The sequence below is a fragment of the Limanda limanda genome, chromosome 12, assembly GCF_963576545.1.
Source record: "Limanda limanda chromosome 12, fLimLim1.1, whole genome shotgun sequence".
Taxonomy (NCBI): domain Eukaryota; kingdom Metazoa; phylum Chordata; class Actinopteri; order Pleuronectiformes; family Pleuronectidae; genus Limanda; species Limanda limanda.
The window spans coordinates 27180097-27205898 of NC_083647.1; the positions used below are offsets into that span (position 1 = coordinate 27180097).

Consider the following 25802-nt stretch of genomic DNA (forward strand, 5'->3'; position numbering starts at 1 on the left):
TACACAGACCCACACACACACCCACACTCACACACACACACAGAGCCGACTAGTTTATTAGATTAATAGGCTATGAATGGCTAATACGAATTACCCCCCTCTCTTGTTAATGAGACGCGGAGCAATTTGTATAATTATGTCTGTGGAAGGAAGGATTCCTGTGTCTAAGCATATTTTTAGACAGACGAGCTTTCTGAAGGATTTTGATTACGTATTTACTTTGGGGTTTTCGGCTCCGTGCTCTTTCTCTCAGAAGTCGTTTCTGAATAATTCATCGCTTTGTTCCAGAGCGGAATAATTTGTGTTGAGATTTATGAGCAATTGCTTTGGGGGGGTTGGGATGATTTTACTCATTTTTTTTTTTTGGTTTAAATGATCACAGAACGTGTTCCGTCAGAGTCGGGCGTCAGAGACGGAAACGTTCAGAAGAAACAAATCTAACATTTCATTCACTTCACATGATCATAGAGAAAACTGCTCAAACTGTACACACTTGTGAAATGGATCCTGTGGTTTTGACACTAAGATGCAGACGATAATATGAGCAGGTCTGAAATGATGATGATGATGACTATTGTTATTATTATTATTATTAGTCAAGAAGTCAAGAAGATATTGGTCAAGATCAGGTCAAATTAATAATAATAATAATTCATTTTATTTGTAAGGCACTCTTCATCCGAGGATCTCAGAGTGTTTAATGTTCAATGTACCTTAAATGCTAAGTAACAATCAGCCTGTAGATGAAGACGTGTCCCAGAAAGGGTCTTGATCGCCCCCTGGTGGCTGGCTGCAGTATAGGTCACACCTCCTCCATGTTAGCAGATGGGACATGGACTCAACTTAAAAACATTCTCACTGCTGGTTCATGTCACTTTAGGTTGTTCTTATCACATTGATGAATGAAATATGCTCTGAGTCTTCTTCATTGTGGATCTGTTTCTTCATTCTTAAGTTTTACAGGCAACAAGTTTTATTCTTCTTGCTGAACGATTGTTCTCTCTTTTCCGTTCTTGTCTTCAGGTTCCTGGGAACTTTCTGGAACCAGGTCTCGTCGACCTCCACCAGATCAGCCCGGTCCCGGTCGGCCCAGTGGCTCCTGTGCCGGAGGACTCCTGGGAGTGGGACGAAACCGACATGACAATCACAGAAACAGAAACACAAGAAGAACCACAACCCGACCTGACGCACAACTTCTCCACACAACCAGATCTGCCTTTGGACGTCGCGCTGTCCAACGGGAATCAACCCGACAGGATTCGAACCGGAGTCCCAGCCACTCAGCGTCCTGAGAATCTGTCCAACATCGTGACAAGGTCGTCGTCAGAGGTCACGCCGAGGGGGCCGTCCCAAACCGCCCCCCCGAACAACAATAACATCTACCAGGTCTACAGCCTCCATAGCGTAGAACTATACAAACAACCGCAGTTCCCTCTCATTTCCTCCTCTCTGCACAAAACCAAGCAAGGAAAACAGAAACAGCAACTCCTGCTGAAGAGCCTGAGTAAAGACTCCTCCTTCTCCTCCATCGAATCCCTCCCAGACCTCCTGGGAGGTTCGGTGTCAAACAGCCGAGGAGGAGGAGGAGAGAAGATCAGTGGATACCTGGATGGAGAGAGTGAGAGGGAAGGTGGCCGAGGAAGTGGGCGGTCGGCCAACAGTCGTCGGTCAGAGTGCGAGAGCGGGATCGTTAGTGATACAGGAGAAACAGAGACAACCACCAACTCTGAGATCCAGGAAGAGGAGAAGGAAGTAGAGGAAGTGAAGGAAGTGAAGGAATATGAGGAAGATGAGGAAGTGAAGGAAGTGAAGGAAGATGAGGAAGTTGAGGAAGATGAGCAGAGGAAAGAGGAAATTGATTTGACTGATGTCACCAAATTCAACCAAAGAAACAAGACAGAGGATAACAGGAAAGAGAAAGGATGGAGGAGGGATGAAAACAGAGTTGAAAGTAGAAGAAACCGAGAGGAGGAGAAGAGGAGGAGGCACCGGAGGGGAGGGGGGGAGGCGGTGGAGATCCTGATGAGCAGGCGAGGGATCCTGACGCCGACGGACTCGGACTCGGACCTCGAGGCCGGAGGACTCGGTGTGGACTCCTCTCAGACCTTCGTGTCCCGCGGTCCCATCACGGGCCTGAAGGTCGACCAGCTCAGCGGCTCCGAGTCGTCTCCGGCTCCGAGCCGCCGGGCGTCCGGTCCCGTTCGGTCTCCGGGCTCCTCCCTCGAGTCCCTGCTGGCGCTGGGGGGGGAGCTGTTCCCCTCCAAAGACCACTTGCATCGTAGCGCCTCCCTGGAGAGCTGCCTGGCGCCGTGCCGCGGCTCCGAAGGGGAGAACGGAGGCAGCCTGACCGGCCTCGGGGATCTGGACCTGGGGCCGGGCGGCGAGGGGGGGGGAGGCGAGCAGGGGGGGGACATGAAGACCGAACACGTGCAGGTAGAACCGTCCTCTGGCGAGCTGAGTCGTAGAACCCTGGATCTCCTGAAACGCCTGGAGAACATCCAGAGTCCTCTGATGGCAAAGATGACTCGTAGTGTTTCTGACATGACGCTTCGCGGCAGCTCGCCGCCGCCGCGGGGTCGATTCCCGGCCTCGCCTTCCTTCGGTGGTCGGTCCACACCCCTCTATGAAACGTCGAGCTCTTCACGGAGAGGGCCGCCGTCCCTGATCAACGAGGGGTCGGCGACTGCATCGCTGACGGAGCTGAGCAGCACCGAGGACTCATCTGTCGGGTCGGAAGATTTCGCTTTGCTCAGAAACCAGCGGCGCCAGTTCCTGGATCCCAACATGGCGGCAAACGCCAACTCGGGCTCCTATAGGAAGCGTTGCCCCGGAAACAGTCGAGGAGGTCAGTCGATGGATGAAGCGGACGCGGCGAGCTTGAGCATGGTGGTGAACGTGTCCTGTGCATCGGCGTGCACGGACGAGGACGAGGACGACAGCGACCTCCTGTCCTCCTCCACGCTGACGCTCACTGAGGAGGAGCTCGGCGTGCGGGACGGAGAGGACGAGGAGGAGGAGGAGGAGAGGTTGAGCTGCGTCTCCTCTGGAAGCGATGAAGAGGAGCTGGAGGGCTCCTACGTGCTGGGGCTGGAGTACATGAGGAGCGAGCTGCAGAGCTGGATCCGATCTCCTCGCACCTCCTCGAAAACTGAGGCGGGTCTCCGGGACGAGCTGCAGTGTGGGACCCACCTGTCCTCCTCCTTCACCTCCTTCACCTCCTCCTCTACCCACCACCAGGAGCAGCACGGCTTCCTGACCCGCTCAGCTCCCAAACCAATAGAGACCAGCACCAACAGTGGCAACGACAAAACCAAGAGAGAGAAGAAGGAGCAGGAGGAGGAGGAGGAGGAGAACAGGAGGAACGTAACCAGGAGCTACATCAGCCAGTTCGTAGACGACGTGGAGAACGGGAACGTGGATCCGAGCAGTTCGAAGGGCAAAGACGAAGACGACGAGCTCCTCAGGGAGGAGTCCAGTGTGTTCACAAAGAAAGGGGAGTCGCCGAGGGAGTCGTACGTGTTTGTTCCGACGGGCGAGGCGGCTCGGGACGTCGGCGGCTCGATCGGGAAAACGGAATCCAACTCAACGAAGCAGCTTTCTTCACCTCCCACCCGGGAACTCCTCCCGTTCAGACGCGCCTCCTCCTTGGTGGGACAGCTGCAGGGAGAGCTGCCCTGCCACAGCTCCTCCCTCCCCTCGCCTCTGTCCCTCTCACCCGTCGAGGACTGCAGGTCCCAGGATGCATTGCACGGCAGCAGGCCAGAGGCCGGCGGCAGGAAGGCCATCACCATCCAGGAGAAGTTCAAATTCTCCTCCTTTGTGACGGAGGAGACGAGGAGGGAGGTGAGAGACAAGGAGTCGTCTTTGCCTCCCAAGAAACGCCGCGGTTGTCCCGCCTCCTGCCACGACCGTCCCGCCTCCTGCCACGACCACCGTCCTCCGTCCTCGTCCCTCCGGGCGTCCAGCGCGGACGAGGGCAAGACCGAGAACGTGCACGACTTTGTGATGGAGATCATTGACCTGACCTCTCTGGCGCTGAGGAGCAAAGAGAATCAGCCTGAGGACCCGAGCCAGGTGGAGGTCGGGGGGGCGGGTCCAGACCAAGGCCCCGCCTCCTTGACGCAGATCAGAGACAAGGTACAAAAAACACTCGAACACAAAGAAATCACACGCAAAGGGTTTTATTATTAATGTAAAAACCTCATTAAACAGAGATTCGAGCTCCAGATAATAAAGTAACTGATTGAAAGATTTGTGCAGAAACAGAATTTAAAGCTTCGTCGATTGTGTTGTTTTCATTTTGAGGGAAAAAATTCAATCCAAAAGTAGCAAAAAGTTATCTCAGTCAATTTGTTCACTGAGTTGAAGTAATTCAATAAATCGCATCACGGCTCATAACTGTCGGGATGTAATGACTAATTTCTTCAGTATCTATTGCGAGTGAAGTAATCTCAAAGCTTATCAGTTTCCAGTCTGCGATTTATCTCTGAGAAGAAAAAGAAATCAGGCAGAAAACTCTGCTCCTCCTAAATATGAATATGCAAATAAAGGACGTATGGTTGGTGATAATGTGAGGTAAATAAATAAGTGTTTTACATTAAACTAGACAAAAAACATACACGTTTATATCTGTATTTCCGTGTTATACTGTTTAATCTTTAAGTATAATATATACAAAGTACTAATAGTTTATATTTAATAAAGTCCGATAAGAAATGACAGAAACCATCTCTCACAAACATTTCTTAGTTTGGTCCGTGTCCCGTCTGCGAACATGGAGATGAAGCTCTATGACGCAGCCGGACGCTTTAACTTCCATTCTGTGGCGGCGTCATGTCGTCCATCTGTATTCACAGTCTGGACCATAGATATATATAAAGACTAGATGTCTCGTCTGCGTTGCCGGCCAACGGAGACGAACGTCCGCACATGGCGGCCATCTTGCTAGGGGGCAGCTCGCTCACCCATAACATTGTGTTGGTAAATAACCATAACTTGCTCTATTTCAAACGGTTTGGTTTGTTATAAACGTCAGAGATGTAGATATGACACTGCATACGTATGAATAATTATGTTATTTTTCTAAAAAATTGAATAATTTATGCAGTGTCATAACTACATCTCTGACGTTTATAACAAACCAAACCGTTTGAAAATCGGTTGAAAATTGAGCAAGTTATGGTTATTTACCAACACAATGCTATGGGTGAGCGAGCTGCCTGTAGCAAGATGGCCGCCATTTACGGACGTTCGTCTCCGTTGGTCGACACATCTAGTCTTTATATATGTCTATGGTGTGGACATGGTCTGTGACCTCTGACCTTTGACCCTCTGCCCCCCTCCCTCAGGTGCTGGAACACTCCCACCGGCCTCTCCAGCTGCGGAAGGGAGACTTCTACTCCTACCTGTCGCTCTCCTCCCACGACAGCGACTGCGGCGAGGTCAGCCAGTGCTCCGAGGACAAGAGCTCCTCCCCCTCGCCGTACAGCCTCCCGTCGTACGCCACGCCCACACAGGGCCTCCGCAGCCCGAGCCCGGAGATGTTCACCAGCGCCGGCCGCCGGCAGCAGCGCGGCTCCCCCCCGAGCTTCGACTCCAGGAACGACCTCGGCGCTCTGGACCTGAGGTCGACCCCCAGAGACGCTAACGGCTCCGAGCCCACCAGCCCGCCGCAGTCCCCGCCCCCCCCCAGCCCGGACCTCCGGGACGAGGAGACGCTGTTCGCCGCCTGCACCGAGGAGGTGTACCTGGGCCCGCCTCTCTGCTACAGCATGGAGCTCACCAGGAAACCACGCACGCCGCGGCTGAAGGAGAACTCGCCCAGGACTCCAGAGGCTCCGCCTCCAGAACCCGGGGACGCCAGGAGCCACCCGTGTCCCTCAGAGGCGTCTGAGATCCAGACGGAGGAGACCCGGCGCTCCTTCCTTCCTCTCCTGGCGCCTCGCTACACCTCCTTCTCCACCTCCTCGCCCTCAACCACCACCTCCCTCCAGGGGCCCGGGCGCCCGCCAGGAGACGCCGCCCCCCCCTCTCCTCCTGCCGTGTCCTCTGGCGCCGCTCGTGAGAGGCGAGGTGAGGACTCGCAGCTCCTCTGTGATGTCGCTGGGAGAGAAGCGGCGTCCGCGGCGAGTGTGAGTGCGCCGCAGGAGGAGAGGAGTCGTAATGAGGGGCCTGCTTATCGTAATCCCCGGGCGCGTGTCGGCCCGATAGACTCCGCCTCCTCCTCCTCCGCAGCAGCAGCAGCAGCCCAGTGTTCGGAAGATACTAAAACGCTTGAATCCAATATGGGCGCCGTAATGACCGAGATAAGTGTCTGCGGCTCCGCTACAAATCCCTCAAAAGAGCCGGGCGCCACGCGTGTTAATCCCAAAATTAACTGCTCGCCGATGAGAGAGGCAGATAGGGGGGGGGAGGAGGAGGAGGGGGGGGTGGGGCGGCGAGGAGACGCTCGGCGGGGGAAGCGGGAGGAGAAGACGACGAGAGGGAGGGGCGGCGAGCAGCAGGAGGCGAGGACGACGACGGCGGAGCTGGCAAAGCAGGTTCGTGTTCCACGTGTTATCCTGATGCTCCAGGTATTAGACCGAGCCCACTGTGGGAGGAGTGTAATGAGGCCGTGTTCCTTTCTCTCATTTCCATTCCCAAGGCCGCACGGACCAGCTGATATGTGGTACCTCTCCTCTCCTCTTCCTGCTCTTTTCTCAATAACTTTCTCAACTTCTCCTCTTTTTCTCCTCCCTTCATCCTCTCCTCCCCCGCCCCCCTCCCCTCTCCTCTCCTCTCATCCCTTCATCCTCTCCTCCCCCGCCTCATCCCTCTCTCCATTTCACATCCATAATCACCTCTTCTTCTTCTTTCCTAGACCCTCATCTTCAATCATCTGCTCTTTCTCCTCCTTCTCTTTTTCCTGACACAACTTTCTCAACCTCTCCTCTTCTCTCATATCCTCCCTTCATCCTCTCCTCCCTTCATCCTCTCCTCCCCCGCCTCATCCCTCTCTCCATTTCACATACATAATCTCCTCTTCTTCTTCTTTTCTAGACCCTCATCTTCAATCATCTGCTTTTTCTCATCATTCCCTTTTTCCTGACACAACTTTCTCAACCTCTCCTCTTCTCTCATATCCTCCCTTCATCCTCTCCTCCCTTCATCCTCTCCTCCCCACCTCATCCCTCTCTCCATTTTACGTCCATAATCTCCTCTTCTTCTTCTTCTTTTTCCTGACACATTCTCCTCTTTCTGCTCTTTTCTCAATAACTTTCTCAACTTCTCCTCTTTTTCTCCTCATCTCTCCATCCCCTCCTCAAGTTTCTCTGATCCTCCTTTCCTCCGTCTCTTTCCTCTCTCCTCACATTTCCACTTTACATCTGCTCCTTTTCTATTCTCCTCCGTCTCATCACTCCTTCTTCATGTATCCTTTTCACACCCATATTCTCCTCTTCTTCTTTTCTACTCTCTTATTTTCTCACCTGATCTTCCTCTACTCCTCTTCTTCCCTTCCACTCCCGGTCATGTGCTCTTTTTCATCCTCCTCTTTTCTCACGTCTTCATCATCTTTTATTCCCATATTCTCCTCTTTTTTCTCACTCCATCTTTTCCTTTCTCTATAACCACCTCAATCTTTTCTCCCTCTCTTCTCATCTGTTCATCTCCATCCTGTCTTCATTTCCCTCTCTGTTCACATTTCCTCTTCACATCTCTCTGTGTTCCCTCTTCTCTTCGTCCCTCAATCCCTCCGTCCTCTCCTCCCCCGCCTCATCCCTCTATCATCCCTCTCTCCATTTCACATCCATAATTTCCTCTTTTTCTTCTTTTCTAGACTCTCATCTTCAATCATCTGCTTTTTCTCATCCTTCTTATTTTTCCTGACACATTCTCCTCTTTCTGCTCTTTTCTCAATAACTTTCTCGACTTCTCCTCTTTTTCTCCTCATCTCTCCATCCCCTCCTCAAGTTTCTCTGATCCTCCTTTCCTCCGTCTCTTTCCTCTCTCCTCACATTTCCACTTTACATCTGCTCCTTTTCTACTCTCCTCCGTCTCATCCCTCCTTCTTCTTTTCTCCTTTTCACACCCATATTCTCATCTTCTTCTTTTCTACTCTCTTATTTTCTCACCTGATCTTCCTCTTCTCCTCTTCTACCCTTCCACTTCCATCATCTGCTCTTTTTCATCCTCCTCTTTTCTCACGTCTTCAAGTCTTCATCATCTTTTATTCCCATATTCTCCTCTTTTTTCTCACTCCATCTTTTCATTTCTCTATAACCTCCTCAACCTTTTCTCCCTCTCTTCTCATCTGTTCGTCTCCATCCTCTCTTCATTTCTCTCTCTGTTCACATCTCCTCTTCACATCTCTCTGTGTTCCCTCTTCTCTTCGTCCCTCAATCCCTCCGTCCTCTCCTCCCCCGCCTCATCCCTCTCTCATCCCTCTCTCCATTTCACATCCATAATCTCCTCTTTTTCTTCTTTTCTAGACTCTCATCTTCAATCATCTGCTTTTTCTCATCCTTCTCTTTTTCCTGACACATTCTCCTCTCTCTGCTCTTTTCTCAATAACTTTCTCAACTTCTCCTCTTTTTCTCCTCATCTCTCCATCCCCTCCTCCATTTCTCTAATCCTCCTTTCCTCCGTCTCTTTCCTCTCTCCTCACATTTCCACTTTATATCTGCTCCTTTTCTACTCTCCTCCGCCTAATCCCTCCTTCTTCTTTTCTCCTTTTCACCCCCCGTATTCTCATCTTCTTCTTTTCTACGTTCTTATTTTCTCACCTGATCTTCTACTCTATTCCTCTTCTTCCCTTCCCACTCATCTTCATCTGCTATTTTTCATCCACCTCTTTTCTCACGTCTTCATGTCTTCATCATCTTTTATTCCCATATTCTCCTCCTCTTTTCATTTCTCTATAACCTCCTCAACCTTTTCTCCCTCTCTTCTCATCTGTTCATCTCCATTCTCTCTTCATTTCTCTCTCTGTTCACATTTCCTCTTCACATCTCTCTGTGTTCCCTCTTCTCTTCGCCCCCCCCCCTTCCTCCCTCCCTCCGTCCTCTCCTCCTCCGCCTCATCCCCCTCTCCTCCTCCCTCAGGTGTTAATGGATGGGAGGATTTGCAGACTTCTCAGTTTTTAAGAGGTTCAGGTCCACAGAACAACATCAGCATAATTACTATCAGTCAGATTTTATTAGGATTCATCAGCTAAGAGCTTTCCCTTCCTGCTCTGATCGTTCAATTCATTTCATCGCTGAATTAGCGTGTTTGTGCTCTTTTTTAACTTTTCTATTTCCTCATGCAAATGAGTTTGGACTTCTTCTTCTCTTTCCTCCGTTCATCAACTCGAACTCTGGAACTATACAATGATCTTAATTGACGTGACATTCACATGTGTTACCAAATACTCACGTGTACAGTAACAATATGAGAAGCAATTGGTAATAATATTAACTAATCTGTTAAAATCAGTTAGTGTAATAGTTAAAGCAGTGAGAGCAGTTTCCACAAAGTCAAGAACAATCGTTGAGACAAAGATTTACTTCTTTTTCTTCTTTTATTTAATTTCAGTTTTTGTAATCTGAAGATTTGTTTTTTTCTTATATTTTTTATTGTATTTTTTATATTTAAATCAAGCTGCCGTGTGTGTCTGCGTGTGCACATAGTCGTGACTACATACCCACATGTGTGTCTGTGTTTATCCTTGTGTGTGTGTGTGTGTCTCACAATGGTAGATGTATGGGGGGGGGGGGTAATAGATACACAAGTTGTTACAAAGTGATTAGTCGTTAACCAATTAAAAGAGTGTGGGCGAGATGATTGTTTGGGCCTGATGCTTGTTGTTTTAATTTACAACTTTTCATCAGTTTGGGCTCAAAGAAAGAAATTAAGAAAGAAAGAAAGAAAGAAAGAAAGAAAGAAAGAAAGAAAGAAAGAAAGAAAGAAAGAAAGAAAGAAAGAAAGAAAGAACAAGCCGATTTGAAAACAAAGACAAACAATGTTTCAGGCCGATAAAGATTTGATTTATTCCTCTCTCTCTCTCTCTCTCTCTCTCTCTCTCTCTCTCTCTCTCTCTCTCTCTCTCTCTCTCTCTCTCTCTCTTACTCACTGTTAAAACAACAGCACTAAAGTGGGATCTTGTTTTCTTGTCCTCTGCTGACGGAGGGATCAACTTCCTCTTTTCTTTCATTCTCTCTCTTTCTTGTGATGTCGCTCCATCCTTCCATTTCTCTCACTGTGTTTCTCGGTGTCTCTCGCCCGCAGGTCAGCGCTCAGTCGACTGTCACTCACAGCACCAGGGCGGCCCAGGGGCGGAGCCATGCCTCAGTGAGACACGCCCCCTCGAGGGCGGGGCCAGTGAGGGTACGTGGAAGCATCTTTATTTAGTTCTGTGTCCTCGGGAGTTATTGCGTCATTTGAAAAAAACAAATACAAAGAGAAATTATATTTCAATAAAAAAAGATAAAACCAGGAAGCTGCAGAACAAAGACGATCACTGACACAATCATTGTGTGTGTGTGTGTGTGTGTGTGTGTGTGTGTGTGTGTGTGTGTGTGTTTGTGTGATGTGGCCGCCCTGTGGGTGCCTCCAGGGCTAAGCAAAACCTATTGCCCCATGCTCCAAATACGCACAAACTAATACACATATACACACACACACACACAGACACACACACACACACACTGACACAGACACACACACACACACACACACACACAAACACACACACACACAGACACACAGACACACACACACACACACACACATCCCTGAGGGCAGGGCATAAAAGTCCAGGTAGAAGCTCTGACAGCCCAACAGCTGCAGGTTAGACAGACATGTTGTTCACACACACACCAGAGGACAAACCCACATACACACTCACATGCAGAGACACACACACACATCAAAGTGCAAAATCAAGCTCAGTGTACACACACAACGCATGTACACTCATGACAAAGGACACACACACACCCAGACACGCACGCACTGCACACACATCATATCAGTGATGTGTACAGCTGGTCCTGACCCCCATGGCGTGCCCCAGTCTAGCCCACCTGTTCACACAACACACACACACACACACACACACACACACACACACACACACACACACACACACAGAGACACAGGTGCAATTAAAGCAATCGTAAATGCGGCTCATGATGTGCTCTGTGACCCAGACAGCAGAAGGTCTGCAGCAACACACACAGGAGAGACAGAGAGAGAGAGAGTGTGTGTGTGTGTGTGTGTGTGTGTGTGTGTGTGTGTGTGTGTGTGTGTGTTAGTGTGTTTATGTGTGTAAAGTTTCATCGTAAAGCCGAACAGAAAACGACACAGAGGAGAAAACTGTCTTTCTGATAAAAGAGAGCAGAAGAGGAGAGGACAGATGAAGCCGTATCTGAATATTTAATTTGATGAATATAACCTGATGAATAAAAGCATGAATATATTAACATGAGAACAGATGTTAGTAGAAAACTGTTGTTTTACAAAATATAATAAAATCACAGGAGAAGAAAAATTAATTCCACAAACTTTAATAGAAAATAAAAGCGTTGTTAGGTCGGCTTTGCTTTTACATCTAATCCTTCAGAAATCAGATTTCATGCAACGTCTTTTTAACCTGTTTGTTTCTATTTGTGTAGTGTTTTAAATCTGTGCTGTGATGCATTGTGTTAATGGATAAGTGACTAAAAAAACAGAATTAAATTTCATTTCATCACAAAGTATTGCACATTTTCTGAGCGACGAAAAGCATTCGATTATTAAACAAAGTAATTAAAAATAATTACGATAGAATGAAACAAAAACAAGTGAAATTTACAATAAAGTATCAAATTAAAATAGTTGGAAAATGAAATTTTGAGTTTAGAGCATAAATGTTTATTTAGATCGTTTTTGGAAACAGTTTAAAATGTGTGAAACGTTTTTATTAAAAGAGTCGGTCTCAAACCGGAGGGAGGAAATGTTGTGTGTTATCTGGGGACTACTTTCAGCGGCGGATGAATCCACATTGTCTCCGGTGAGGATCTGGAGCAGCAGCTCTCTGGTTATGTTCTCAGTTCTTCAACATGAGTCTCACAAGCTGTTTCTGTCTCTGTCCACCCAGCGTCTACCTGTGCCGGGAGCTGGAACCTCCGGGATCCAGCTGTAGGGGGCGCTCTCTGCGTCCCCCCCCCGCTGAGCCGCTCCCTCTCCCGGGCTGCGACCCTCCGGCGGCCTCCTCTGATCTGAGCTGATCTCCACAGAGCGGACGGTGACCTCAGGGTGACCTTCACTCCACGTTCCCAGGGAGGAACTGTGGTTTCTGATATTTACAAAACTGTTCCAGCCTCATTAATGAAAGAGTTAGGAAATAAAAACATGTAGTGAACTTATATCCAAGCATTTAAATGTGATTATCCGGTTGTAAGACAAAGCAGTGACCTGAGCTCACAGGCAGGGGGAGTGTCTCCAAGGTCAAAGGTCAGACATTGAAACTGGGCTGAATAGAAAAACACATTTCCAGTCAGAACAGAATCCGCTCCATCTTCTCAGGCCTGGTGCACACGAGAGGATTTTAAACACTTCAAAACCTACGACTCAACAGACACAGATTTAATCAATTATTAAGATCATATTTATAAAAACGCACCAACTGGACGATTTGACCAGAACATCGTGATTCCAGAGACTCGAACGTGACTTCAGAGGAGAAACTAACATGGAGGAGGATCGACGACAAAACGTGGAACGAGCTTTTGCAGCTCGAGCTGAGTTGGACACGTTGTTGTTGTTTTTTTTGTTTTTATTCGCTGCTGTAAAAGTAAACAACATCTGGTTGGTGACTCTTCTCGCTCCGCTCGCTCTCATTGGCTGTCGAGGGTTCATGCTCACGTGTCTTCCATCGGAGATCATGACCCAACATGGTTGATATTTACGATTCGAGATCAGACACAATCTGTAGCATTAAGATTATTCTGATAGTCTGATAGTTGGAAGAGGGTGAATCTGAATTGGTCCAGTTCATCCTTGAGTGTGCACCAGCCCCAGTTTAATCTCCCAGTGTGTTCAGGAGCAGCTGGATGTGAGTCGGCTGCTGCTTCACGCTCTCACTGACCTTCTGTATTTTCTCATTGACTCATTGAGTTGGAGTTTGTCTGGTTCGGGTTCGTCTGGTTGTTTTCTGGCGCTACCTCAGTTCTGCTTCTGCTGGGACACACACGTCTTCAGCCACTTTGCATGAGCTTTAACTTTCACTCACTGTCTGTCGGAAACAACCTGTTGTCTTATCAACACACGGTTAAAGTGCAGTGTTGTAGCACAGGTAGCATGTTCTCAGTCTCTAGCTGCAGCTGACCTCAGTGTTCATGTTAATGAGCTGGACAGCTACACAGCTACATGTCACGAGACTCAGTGGACGGACGATAATATCTGCATCTCACAGCCGGAGCTTCTCCAGACGCATCAAGTCCAACTACACGTGTTTTATTTAAAGGATTCAACAGAAGCATCGTCACTGTCGACCGGAACAAAACATCGTAGAAGATCATTTCCTGTGAATAAAAGCTATTAATACGAAAACATGTTGAAAGATCCACACACACATCAGTGTAATCAGCTTTGTTGGAGTTCCACATAAAACTTTACACGATATGAAGAGTCCGATAACTTATAATTTACAGTAGATGCTAAAATAGAAGTGTGTTATCGTGAGTGAAATACGAGTTGAGGATTGGACGACGTCATGGTTCTCGCTTGATCTTTATTTTGAGGCAGGATCACAGGAAGTCAGAGCTGGAACTGTTAGAGAAAATACAGTATTTGTTTATTTATAATAATTTCATCATTTTATACCAGTTTGAGAAGATTTTACTCCACAACAGGCGTGAACTGGACTTTGTGCATCAGATACACAGAAAATACACAGAAGGTTCTGAAAATATTTAAATCAGAAATCAGTGTCTCCCTATGCTCCTCTGTGAAATGAGTTTTTATTTAATTGATTTGTTTTCGTAAAGAATTCTGTTTTGCATTTTCCGTCCCTTGCCAGTAGGGGGTGCTGCAGCCGTCGCAGTAAAGTTTGTTGAAAGTTACAAGTGCAAACTCTCCCCTCAACTTCCACCTGATCGTAACCACTACTTTACTCAAAAGGCAGGGATTGGTCGATCCCCAGTGAACGCTCTCATTGGTCGAAGGGCGCCCTCGTCCTGTTGACCTCGACGTTTCACCGCAGGGACTCAAATACTTTCTAGTGACCAGTCGAACTTTTAAGACCCTGATTGATACGAAGACCGATTGACGGATTGTTGGATGAACCTGAAATATTCTTTACGCTAGCTCGACCGAAGTGGCCCCAAAAAAAATAGATAGATAAAATCAAAACGGCATTTTTGTCAATGCAACACGACCAAAGTTGGCGAACGCTGGTGTGGTGTTGTTGTGTAGGCGTTGAGGTGTGATGACTGTTGGCGAGGACGTGTGTTGTTGTTAATGCTGTACGTACAACACGACTGTAACATGTGTTGGTTTCTTTTTTTATTCTCCTGAGACGATGATTAGCAGTTAACGCTGGGGTTTGGGATTGGTGTTGAGACGGGTGTGTGTGTCTGTGTGTGTGTGTCTGTGTGTGTGTCTGTGTGTCCGGGTGTGTGGGACAAACTAGGGTTTAAAATCTTTAAACTATAATTGTGTGCCTTGCTCTACTGTTACTACTTCGACCTTTTCTTTAGTGAAGTCAAACCACTGCTTCGGTGATGAAAACATGCAACGACATATTCAAGATGAGAAACAAACAGTTTAATGCGAGGTTGATGTTGAACCTGTGTAAATATGTAAAGGTGTGAAACCTCGGTGTGACCCGCAGTAAGGGGGGGTGCTTGGTGTTTGTGTTTATTTATGTTTTGTGGTCTGTGATGTGAAATATCTTTATTATTAGTATTGGCCATAAAGAGCTTGACTGCATGGATCCTGCTGAATACAATGTAAAACCAACTGTTGACAAATAAACTTAATTTATTGGAAAAATGAACAAATGTGGGTTGTGTTGTTTTTTTGCTGTTGTGTTAATCACAGTTTGTTGAATCAGCACGAAGGGAAACAGACGTGTTTTCTCATCGTGCTCTGAACCTCTTGCTGTGTCCTTGAGTCCAGGTGAAAGTTTGGACTGAAGAAATTCCCTCGAGGTGTTTCTGAGCTGCTTATTTGTCAGGTCACAGCGCCCTTGACCTTTGACCTTTGGCCATCAAATTCTAATCAGTTCATCCACGAGTCCAAGTGAACGTTTTGACCATATTTGAGGAAATTCCCTCAAGGTGTTTTTGAGACATTGTGTTCACGAGGATGAGACCTGAAAGCATATTGTCTCTGACCACCAGCCTGGGGACGTAAAGCTCAGACGTCTCTCGAGGACAGATGTCTCTCAGTGTGATTTGGTGCAGCTTGATTCAATTTAACGGACTTGACGCTGAGCTGCTGATCAGGTGTTTCACCATTTTCACCATAAACATCAATACAACTTCTTCTTCTTTCTTCTTTGTGTGTATTTATGAAGCAGATCGTACATTTCATCAGATTTTTATTCTTTGACTGTTACAACTGAACTGCTGCAATAAGTGTCCTGTAGTTTGTGAAATATCCGACATCAGCACGTTCAAGTGCACGTTCCACATGTCTTCTTCTGTCCCCAGAACAAAGAAGACATGTGGTCTCAGGCTTTGTCTTCACATGTCGGCCCAACTATTGTTCACAACTATTAGCTCCCAACATTTAAAGAAGTAATAAATCATGAATAAACGTATATTTATAACTCAATTTAACAACCTGAAACTACCTGAGTGTTGAATCCTACTTAATGACAGATAATGTTATATTTACTTTTCAACTTAAAAAAGTCAGAACTCTGTTTCTGTTTCAAAGTTTTTATTATTTTGATCACAATATTGAAATCACATCACTAGGCTGCTGTTGAATAAACACTTTTACAGACAGAATCATTTTGGCTTCATCACATCAAACAGACAAATGTTTATATATGTTGGATTATTTCATATGTGAACAGACTTTATGTGATTGAACATGAATCATGTCTCATGTGTGAGTTTTAATAAAGTTTGTTGAATGTGAACAATGATCAGCTGTTATTGATAAATGTGTTTTTATGTGGATCTTCATCAGTTTGCTCGACTTCATGGATCCACACAAAATCTAAATGATAGAAAACATTTTCCATGAAAGTAAAAAACAAACCAAAAATAAAGATCATAAAATAATGAAATCTCTTTACAAACGTGGAATAGACGACAGGAGAAATAAAAATGCGTGAGAAGTAAAAGGAGAAATAAACAAAGCTTTAGAATAACGAGTTTAACATTTAAATTCTGCAAATTTCTCTTGAAGAAACAAACATGATGAATAAAATCTTTATCTCTAAAGTCTCTGATCCAGCGTCACAGAGACTTTCACAGGTAACAGCTTCAAGGGATCTCCAATGTTAAAGTATGGAAACATCTTCTGAGTGAAAGTGTGTTTGAAGGTGTGAATGTGTTTGTTAGTATCAGGATCAGAGAATGACAGTTCTCCTCTGTTCCAGTCCAGTTTCACTCTGATCCTCTGGATCTTCTGCACAGAGAGAACAAATGATGCTGATGGTGAATCTGCTGAGTATTTACCTTCATAGAACTGTATTCTCCATGTTCCAGATGGATCCTTTCCCTTCATATGGACAGACTCTGCTCTTACACCCAGGAACCAGTTTGTACTGTCTCCAACCAGGACGTCCCAGCTGTGAGTCCCTGAGTTAAAACCCTCAGATCCCAGGACTGAGTTGTGTTTATCAAACCTCTCTGGATTGTCAGGAAGCTTCTGTTTCTCTCCTTGTCTCAAACTGGTCAGATCTTCAAACAGGACGAGCCATGGACTAGCAGAGTTTGGGTCCAGAACCACAGGACTGTAGGAGACCACGTCCTTCATCTTGTTCCAGATGTTGAAGCTCAGGTTGCCCAGATGTTTGGCCTCGTCTATCAGAGCTCCTGAGGCCAGCTGTGGATCATCCAGCAGGGGGCGCTGCTGGACTCGTTCCACTGCAGCCTTGTAGTTGAGAAGGAACGAGACGTCTTCAGCTCTCAGCTCGTCCTCTGTGGTTCTGATTGTGTCTGAAAGAGCTGTTATGCCTCTGCTCAGAGACTCAATCTTCTTCTCCATCATCTGACTCTTCTGCTCCTCTTCCTCCCTCAGTGCAGCCATCCTGTCCTCCTCTTCCTCCTCCAGAAACCGATGAAGCTTTTTAAACTGCTCCTTAATCTGCGTCTCTGTGAGTCCGGCCTGGACCTTAATGTGTTTTGCTGTTTGTTCAAACTCTACTTTAACACGTTCAAAACTCTGTAACTTCTCCTTCAAGGGCTCCAGAGTTTCCTGAAGCTGCTTCTTGTGTTGTTGTGCAGCTTCATCGATGGGTCTGAATCTGTGGTCGGTGTGTTTTTCTGAACCTATGCAGATCACACACACTGGCTGCTGATGGTCCAGACAGAAGAGTCTGAGTTTCTCTGAGTGCAGACTGCAGAGAGCAGGTGAAGAGCTCTGATCTCTCTCCTGTAAGAAGGTCTCACACAGGTTCTTCAACGCCAGGTTACAAGGTGGTTCTGACCTTGAAGATCTTCTCTTACAAAGTGGACAGTCTTTTACTTCTTTGTCTTTCCACCAGCTCTTCACACAGTCTTTACAGAAGCTGTGGCTACATGACAGAAGAACAGGATCTCTGAAGACATCTTGGCAGACGGAACAGCAGAGATTTTCTTCTAATCTGGAAGCCATTGAGTCTCCAGGTGAAGCTGAAAACAGACAGTCAGTCAGTCACAGCTCCATGAACTTCACTGAGGTTCACTTCCCCTCTGAGTCGAGGTGTTTGTTAAACTCACGGTCAGTGTGTGGAGCGTCTGCAGGTTGTAGTTTGACTCTTCTCTCCTGTAGCTGGACTCACTCAGGACGTCTGGTCTGGTTTGGTTTAGTTTGGTTTGGAAGGTGAATGTGATCGTCTGGTTTTCAGCCTGCGTCTCTTCCGGGAGGAGCAGATGCTTCCTGGTTTCTCAGGTGTGTCAGGAGAGGGAGGAGCTTGAGATGCTGGATGATAAAACCTGTAAAACCTGAAATAAATGTACAAGCAGCTCTGCTGCCAGTACAAACTCTGCACCTCCCTTATGGACTGAACTCTAACACTTTAACCCTTCACTGCCTGATTCATCTCCCTGTGCAATATCAACGGTTCATGTGCAATACAGTCACTGTTCATATTCTGGTGAGTCAGGACATGATTGTAAAAAGTAAAAAGCTCACACAGACAACAGACTTGGTTGTAAAATAGCTGCTTGAATATGTTTGTGATCTGCTGAGTGTTCAAAGTTCAGAGGTCGTTCTGCTAGCATTAAAGTGAAAGTAAAATATTAACAGGAAGCGCAGGGGGGGGGGTCTTTGATGTAACTGCAGAGCTGATGTCTCTTTAAAGAGACAGAAGCAAAGTGCAAACAAATGGACAAAAGGTCAGAAAATGAAAGATGGTTTTATAAATTCAAATCAACTCAAGTTTGCTTATTAATTTGTGTAGTGCAGTGCAGTAAAAAGTATTACATCATCAAATGAATGTACATTTTGTTGTGATTATTATACCTTAAGTGTGACACCATTACATGGTGTGACTTTGGGCTTTCAATTAATGTGGCTATCAGAAACATATTTAATATTAATATTAAATAATAATTTTAGATTACATTAAAGCTACTGTTGGGACATGGTTTTTGTGGAACCAAAGGCCTCGTTTTCGCCCTTCATGGGTAGTCAAAAGCCTGAATCCACATGTTCCCTTTGTTCCAGAGAACTACTAGAAAGCCAAGGAACTCAGTCTCCCAGGATGCCGCAGGTCCTTTTGTTCCTTACAGCGTCACCCAGAGGTGTGAAAAAGCCACGAGGGTCAACTCCAATTGGTCACTCTGGCCCCGTGACCTGTGAGGTCACAGGGCCAATATAAGGCCAGGTCTCCCCCGATTCTTTCTCTTTTCTACAATCGCTCCAAGGAGGCAGGCAGCCAGCCTCTTCTCCTGCATCACCGAGGAGGAAGCCTGGCTGCTCCAGCTCACAACCTCTCTTCCCATCTTTGAGAGGAGCGCAAAGGTGCAGCTTCCGGCTCATCTCATCAAGGAAACCTCCTCTCAAATCAAGCTCTACCAAACTCCTAGCAGCGACTCGATGTCCTGCAGGTAAGATTCAACCAGCATCTGAGCTGCACAGCTCAACAGAACCACCAACGCAGAAACCAGACGACCGGTCAGGAGACTTCACAGAACTGCGAAATGAACGGCAACTTCCTTTTCCTGTTTCCTCGGATGGGTAACACAACTGGGCTTAATAATTATACTAGGCTAAGCAAGACTGTTTATTCGATTCTGTGTGATGTTTATGAATTTGATATATGTTGTGATATTTTGGGTTTTAAGTTATTCGAAAGTAATGTTAGTTTGTTATGCTCTTCATGGTCTTTCTTTGCATTTCAGTCTATACTCTTTGTCTAACTTAGCACCAACACAGACACACGCATATCTCTTCAACTAATGAAACCTTCTTCCCCTACCGGTCGTAAAGCAACTTCAGAAGAAGGGGGGGGGCTGTTAACTTTAGAAGCCCACAGGAAGGTGTTACTCTGGCCAGCCACCATTTTGAGAGCACTCTGATTTACATAGACACACACACTCACATAAACATCTTTGTTTAGTTAGTACGTTGTTAGTAATTTGTGTTTTAATACTTTATTATATTCATAATAAATGTTTTTCTTTCACAAATAATCTTTCATTAATGTTACATAATTGAATTTTGCCAACCTCTACAATGTCAAGAGCTACATAACCTTCAACTTAGCTAACTATCTAGATGGAAAATTTGATTATAGTGATTAATTTAATTGGTAATCAGCATTCCAGATGTGTAGTTAGTACTTTTATGAGACTTAATCAATAAATTGGCTAACTTTCCCTTCCCTTGAAGGGTGGTGCCCCGAGGTAACTTTAACCAATTAGATATAACCCAGGTCTCAAATGACATTAAACTAATGTAAAAATATATTTTTCGGTTGCAGCGCTATAAACATCCGAGTTGAGAGGTTCACTTCCTCTTTACGGGCTGAGCAGTGTCAACTTAAAAAAGGTCAGAACTCTGTTTCTGTTTCATAGTTTTTATTATTTTGATCACAATATTAAAATCACATCACTAGGCAGCTGTTGAATAAACACTTTTACAAACAGAATCATTTTGGCTTCATCACATCAAACAGACAAATGTTCATATATGTTGGATTATTTCAAATGTGAACAGACTTTATGTGATTAAACATGAATCATGTCTCGTGTGTGAGTTTTAATAAAGTTTGTTGAAGGTGAACAATGATCAGCTGTTATTGATAAATGTGTTTTTATGTGGATCTTCATCAGTTTGCTGGACTTCATGGATCCACACAAAATATAAATGATAGAAAAAACATTTTCCATGAAAGTTAAAAACAAACCAAAGATAAAGATCAGATAATAATGAAATCTTTTTACACACGTGGAAAAGTCGACAGGAGAAATAAAAATGAGTGAGAAGTAAAAGGAGAAATAAACAAAGCTTTAGAATGACGAGTTTAACATTTAAATTTTGCAGATTTCTATTGAAGAAATAAACATGATGAATAAAATCTTTATCTCTAACGTCTCTGATCCAGCTTCACAGAGACTTTCACAGGTAACAGCTTCAAGGGATCTATAGTGTGAAAGTATGGAAACATCTTCTGAGTGAAAGTGTGTTTGAAGGTGTGAATGTGTTTGTTAGTATCAGGATCAAGGAACGACAGTTCTCCTCTGTTCCAGTCCAGTTTCACTCTGATCCTCTGGATCTTCTGCACAGAGAGAACAGATGATCCTGATGGTGACATTGCTAAGTATTTACCTTCATAGAACAATATTCCCCAGTATCCAGACAGTTTGTCTCCCTTCCTCTGGACAGGCTCTGCTGACACACCCAGTAACCAGCGTGTACTGTCTCCAACCAGGACGCTCCAGCTGTGAGTCCCTGAGTTAAAACCCTCAGATCCCAGGACTGAGGCGAAATGATCAAACCTCTCTGGATTGTCAGGAAGCTTCTGTTTCTCTCCTTTTCTCAAACTGGTCAGATCTTCAGACAGGACGAGCCATGGACCAGCAGAGTTTGGGTCCAGAACCACAGGACTGTAGGAGACCATGTCCTTCATCTTGTTCCAGATGTTGAATCTCAAGTTGCCCAGGTGTTTGGCCTCGTCTATCAGAGCTCCTGAGGCCAGCTGTGGATCATCCAGCAGGGGGCGCTGCTGGACTCGTTCCACTGCAGCCTTGTAGTTGAGCAGGAACGAGACGTCTTCAGCTCTCAGCTCGTCCTCTGTGGTTCTGATTGTGTCTGAAAGAGCTGTTATGTCTCTGCTCAGAGCCTCAATCTTCTCCTTCATCATCCGACTCTTCTGCTCCTCTTCCTCCCTCAGTGCAGCCATCCTGGCCTCCTCTTCCTCCTCCAGAAACTGATGAAGCTTTTTAAACTGCTCCTTGATCTGCGTCTCTGTGAGTCCGGCCTGGACCTTAATGTGTTCTGCTGTTTGTTCAAACTCTACTTTAACACGTTCAAAACTCTGTAACTTCTTCTTCAAGGGCTCCAGAGTTTCCTGAAGCTGCTTCTTGTGTTGTTGTGCAGCTTCATCGATGGGTCTGATTCTGTGGTCAGTGTGTTTTTCTGAATCTCTGCAGATCACACACACTGGCTGCTGATGGTCCAGACAGAAGAGTCTGAGTTTCTCTGAGTGCAGACTGCAGAGAGCATGTGAAGAGCTCTGATCTCTCTCCTGTAAGAAGGTCTCACACAGGTTCTTCAACACCAGGCTAACAGGTGGTTCTGACCTTGAAGATCTTCTCTTACAAAGTGGACACTCTTTTACTTCTTTGTCTTTCCACCAGCTCTTCAAACAGTCTTTACAGAAGCTGTGGCTACATGACAGAAGAACAGGATCTCTGAAGACATCATGGCAGATGGAACAGCAGAGATCTTCTTCTAATCTGGAAGCCATTGAGTCTCCAGGTGAAGCTGAAAACAGACAGTCAGTCAGTCACAGCTCCATGAACTTCACTGAGGTTCACTTCCCCTCTGAGTCGAGGTGTTTGTTAAACTCACGGTCAGTGTGTGGAGCGTCGGCAGGTTGTAGTTTGACTCTTCTCTCCTGTAGCTGGACTCACTCAGGACGTCTGGTCTGGTTTGGTTTAGTTTGGTTTGGAAGGTGAATTTGATCGTCTGGTTTTCAGCCTGCGTCTCTTCAGGGAGGAACAGATGCTTCCTGGTTTCTCTGGTGAGTCAGGACACGATTGTAAAAAGTAATTCAAGCCTTGGATTTGATAACTGGTCAAAAGTCATTTGGCAGCAACAAGCTCACACAGACAAGAGACTTGGTTGTAAAATAGATACTTGAATATGTTCGTTATCTGCTGAGGGTTCAAAGTTCAGAGGTCGTTCTGCCAGAGTTAAATATTAACAGGAAGTGCAGGGGGGGGGGAGTCTGTCAAGTAACTGCAGGAATCCGCTCCATCTTCTCAGGCCTGATGCACACGAGAAGATTTTAAACACTTCAATACCTGAGACTCCACAGACATTACGACAGATTTAATCAATTATTAAGATCATATTAAAAAAAACGCACCAACTGGATGATTTGACCAGAACATCGTGATTCCAGAGACTCGAACGTGACTTCAGAGGTGAAACTAACATGGTGATTAAACATGAATCATGTCTCGTGTGAGATTTATTTAAGTTTGTTGAATGTGAACAATGATCAGCTGTTATTGATAAATGTGTTTTTATGTGGATCTTCATCAGTTTGCTCGACTTCATGGATCCACACAAAATCTAAATGATAGAAAAAAATTTCCATGAAAGTAAAAAACAAACCAAAGATAAAGATCAGGAAATAATCAAATCTTTTTACACACGTGGAAAATTCACAAGGTGTTTGTTAAACTCACGGTCAGTGTGTGGAGCGTCGGCAGGTTGTAGTTTGACTCTTCTCTCCTGTAGCTGGACTCACTCAGGACGTCTGGTCTGGTTTGGTTTAGTTTGGTTTGGAAGGTGAATGTGATCGTCTGGTTTTCAGCCTGCGTCTCTTGCGGGAGGAACAGAGGCTTCCTGGTTTCTCTGGTGAGTCAGGACACAATTGTAAAAAGTAATTCAAGCCTTGGATTTTATATCTGGTCAAAAGTCATTTGGCAGCAACAAGCTCACACAGACAAGAGACCTGGTTGTGAAATAGCTGCTTGAATATGATCGTTATCTGCTGAGGGTTCAATGTTCAGAGGTTGTTCTGCTGGAGTTAAATATTAACAGGAAGTGCAGGAGGGGGGGGGTCTGTGACGTAACTGCAGAGCTGAAGTTTCATTAAAGAGACAGAAGCAAAGTGCAAACAAATGGAAACAAGTTCAGAAAATGAAAAGATGGTTTTATAAAATTCAAATCAACTCAAGTTTGCCTATTAATTTGTGTGTGAGTCCAGTAAAATGTATGACATCATCAAATGATTGTACATTTTGTCATTTTTATTATATCTTAAGTGTGACATAGGGTGTGAATTCAGTTAATGTCAGAAACGGATTTAATAATAATATTAAATAATAACTTTAGTTTACCTTAAAGCTACCTCGGGGCACCAGCCTGCAAAGGAAGGAAAAGAGACAATTTATTGATTAAGTCTCATGAAAGTACTAACTACAAATTTGGAACTTTGATTAATAATTTAATAATTAACTTTAACAAAAATGACCACGTCAGTAGTTAGCAAAGATGAAGGATATCTGCATTTGACAGACGGGTGTTATTTTTAAGTTGTGGACTCAATCCCCGGTCGGGGGAAACACACTCAAAATCAAAACGTGCATCCTGAAATATTTCAGCAGCGATGTGTCGAGGCCCCAATCATCACAAACACACCTTTAATGTTTTTTCTTATGGTCCAAAGATGAATTTTGTCCCTTCATCAGACCTGTGTGTCACTGCAGCTGGGTTTCTTCAGCCTGCAGCGCAGAGTTAACGCTGAAGTACAACTCAGAGCCGAGGACGCTGATTGGATACGATGATAAACACACACTTACTATCACTGAGCGTTAAACAATGTTTACTTCATCAGAGGGAGGTCAGTTTGGGAAACAGGAAAACGCTGCTAATGACACGGAGAAGATGGACGGACGATGAGGAGGACGAGCGGAGGAGTGGCCACGATTTAGTGTTTACCTGAATGCAAAGGTCCTTGTGCGTCTGTCCCCAAATCAGTTTGTGGCTGATTGCTCAGAACGTCCTCGAGAACAAGCGGGTCGGACGCTGCTGCAGCTCGTCTCACATCCAACACGTCACAGCAGCTTGTGGGAAATATTCTCACTGGGCCCAAAAATGACTTGTTAAGAAATCAGCTCTCAACATTAATACAGTAGATTACTGTACACATGATGCCCACTAGTGGCCCCTACAGACTGCACTATTCATTACAGCCACAGTGTCAAAGTGCTGGAGAGCAACAGACTGATCATTTACTGCAGGAAGTGTAGAGCCTTAGAAAGGTGCTGGAGAAAAGGTCCTCGGGTCATTCAGAGGGTTCAACCTCTGGGGATCAGGCTGGTGGTGGTGGAATCAACTGGGATCAAAGAATTTTCACGGTAAATTTAATATCAATCAAATGTAATTGATTTGAAATAACTAGTTCTGAACCAAAGTGTTGGACTAACAGGCATCGAGTTCAGATGCAGAGATTCAAGAATTCTACTTTGCATTTTCAGTCACTTGCCAGTAGGGGGTGCTGCAGCTGTCGTTGTAAAGTTTGTTGAAAGTTACAAGTGCAAACTCTCCCCTCAACTTCCACCTGATCGTAACCACTACTTTACTCAAGAGGCAGGGATTGGTCGATCCCCAGTGAACGCTCTCATTGGTCGAAGGGCGCCCTCATCCTGTTGACCTCGACGTTTCACCGCAGGGACTCAAATACTTTCTAGTGACCAGTCGAACTTTTAAGACCCTGATTGATACGAAGACCGATTGATGGATTGTTGGATGAACCTGAAATATTCTTTACGCTAGCTCGACCGAAGTGGCCCCAAACAAAATAGAGAGATAAAATCAAAACGGCATTTTTGTCTTTGCAACACGACCAAAGTTGGCGAACGCTGGTGTGGTGTTGTTGTGTAGGCGTTGAGGTGTGATGACTGTTGGCGAGGACGTGTGTTGTTGTTAATGCTGTACGTACAACACGACTGTAACATGTGTTGATTTCTTTTTTTATTCTCCTGAGACGATGATTAGCAGTTAACGCTGGGGTTTGGGATTGGTGTTGAGACGGGTATGTGTGTCTGTGTGTGTGTCTGTGTGTGTGTGTCTGTGTGTCCGTGTGTGTCGGGGACAAACTAGGGTTTAAAATCTTTAAACTATAATCGTGTGCCTTGCTCTACTGTTACTACTTCGACCTTTTCTTTAGTGAAGACAAACCACTGCTACGGTGATGAAAACATCCAACGACATATTCAAAATGAGAAACAAACAGTTTAATGCGAGGTTGATGTTGAACCTGTGTAAATATGTGTTGTGCAATAGGAGTAGACTTGAAGTTGGCTAATTATTAATCATCATGAAATATGATTATTAAAATAGTAAAAGATTATTTATTAAAAATAATTTAAAAAAAATGATAAGGCCATAACTTATCGTAGAGGGGCACCAACCTGGTCACAGGGACCAACGAGTCAAACTATAATTATCAGTCT

At 45.4% G+C, this 25802-nt stretch overlaps 3 protein-coding genes across 3 annotated transcripts in view; 1 reads left to right on the forward strand and 2 right to left on the reverse strand.

The window, feature by feature from the left end:
- The window catches only part of akap6 (A kinase (PRKA) anchor protein 6), a 143458-nt gene extending 131316 nt beyond the window's left edge, over positions 1 to 12142 (forward strand). Inside the window, exons 19-23 of the mRNA XM_061082090.1 lie at positions 1024 to 1752; positions 1840 to 4137; positions 5349 to 6539; positions 10246 to 10344; positions 12098 to 12142. Coding sequence (XP_060938073.1) covers positions 1024 to 1752; positions 1840 to 4137; positions 5349 to 6539; positions 10246 to 10344; positions 12098 to 12142 — 4362 coding nt within the window. The remainder of the gene's footprint in view (positions 1 to 1023; positions 1753 to 1839; positions 4138 to 5348; positions 6540 to 10245; positions 10345 to 12097) is intronic.
- A 354-nt stretch (positions 12143 to 12496) lies between these two features.
- LOC133015082 (E3 ubiquitin-protein ligase TRIM35-like) lies at positions 12497 to 17778 on the reverse strand. The gene is made up of 2 exons (XM_061082212.1): positions 16400 to 17778; positions 12497 to 12527 (listed from the first exon to the last, which is right to left on the reverse strand). The coding sequence occupies exons 1-2, from the start codon at positions 17776 to 17778 to the stop codon at positions 12497 to 12499; spliced, it is 1410 nt and encodes a 469-aa protein (XP_060938195.1).
- Positions 17779 to 20695: 2917 nt separating this feature from the next.
- On the reverse strand, positions 20696 to 22078 carry LOC133014892 (E3 ubiquitin-protein ligase TRIM35-like). The gene has a single exon (XM_061082109.1). It carries the CDS (start codon positions 22076 to 22078, stop codon positions 20696 to 20698), a length of 1383 nt encoding a protein of 460 aa, XP_060938092.1.
- Between the last annotated feature and the right edge of the window lie 3724 nt (positions 22079 to 25802).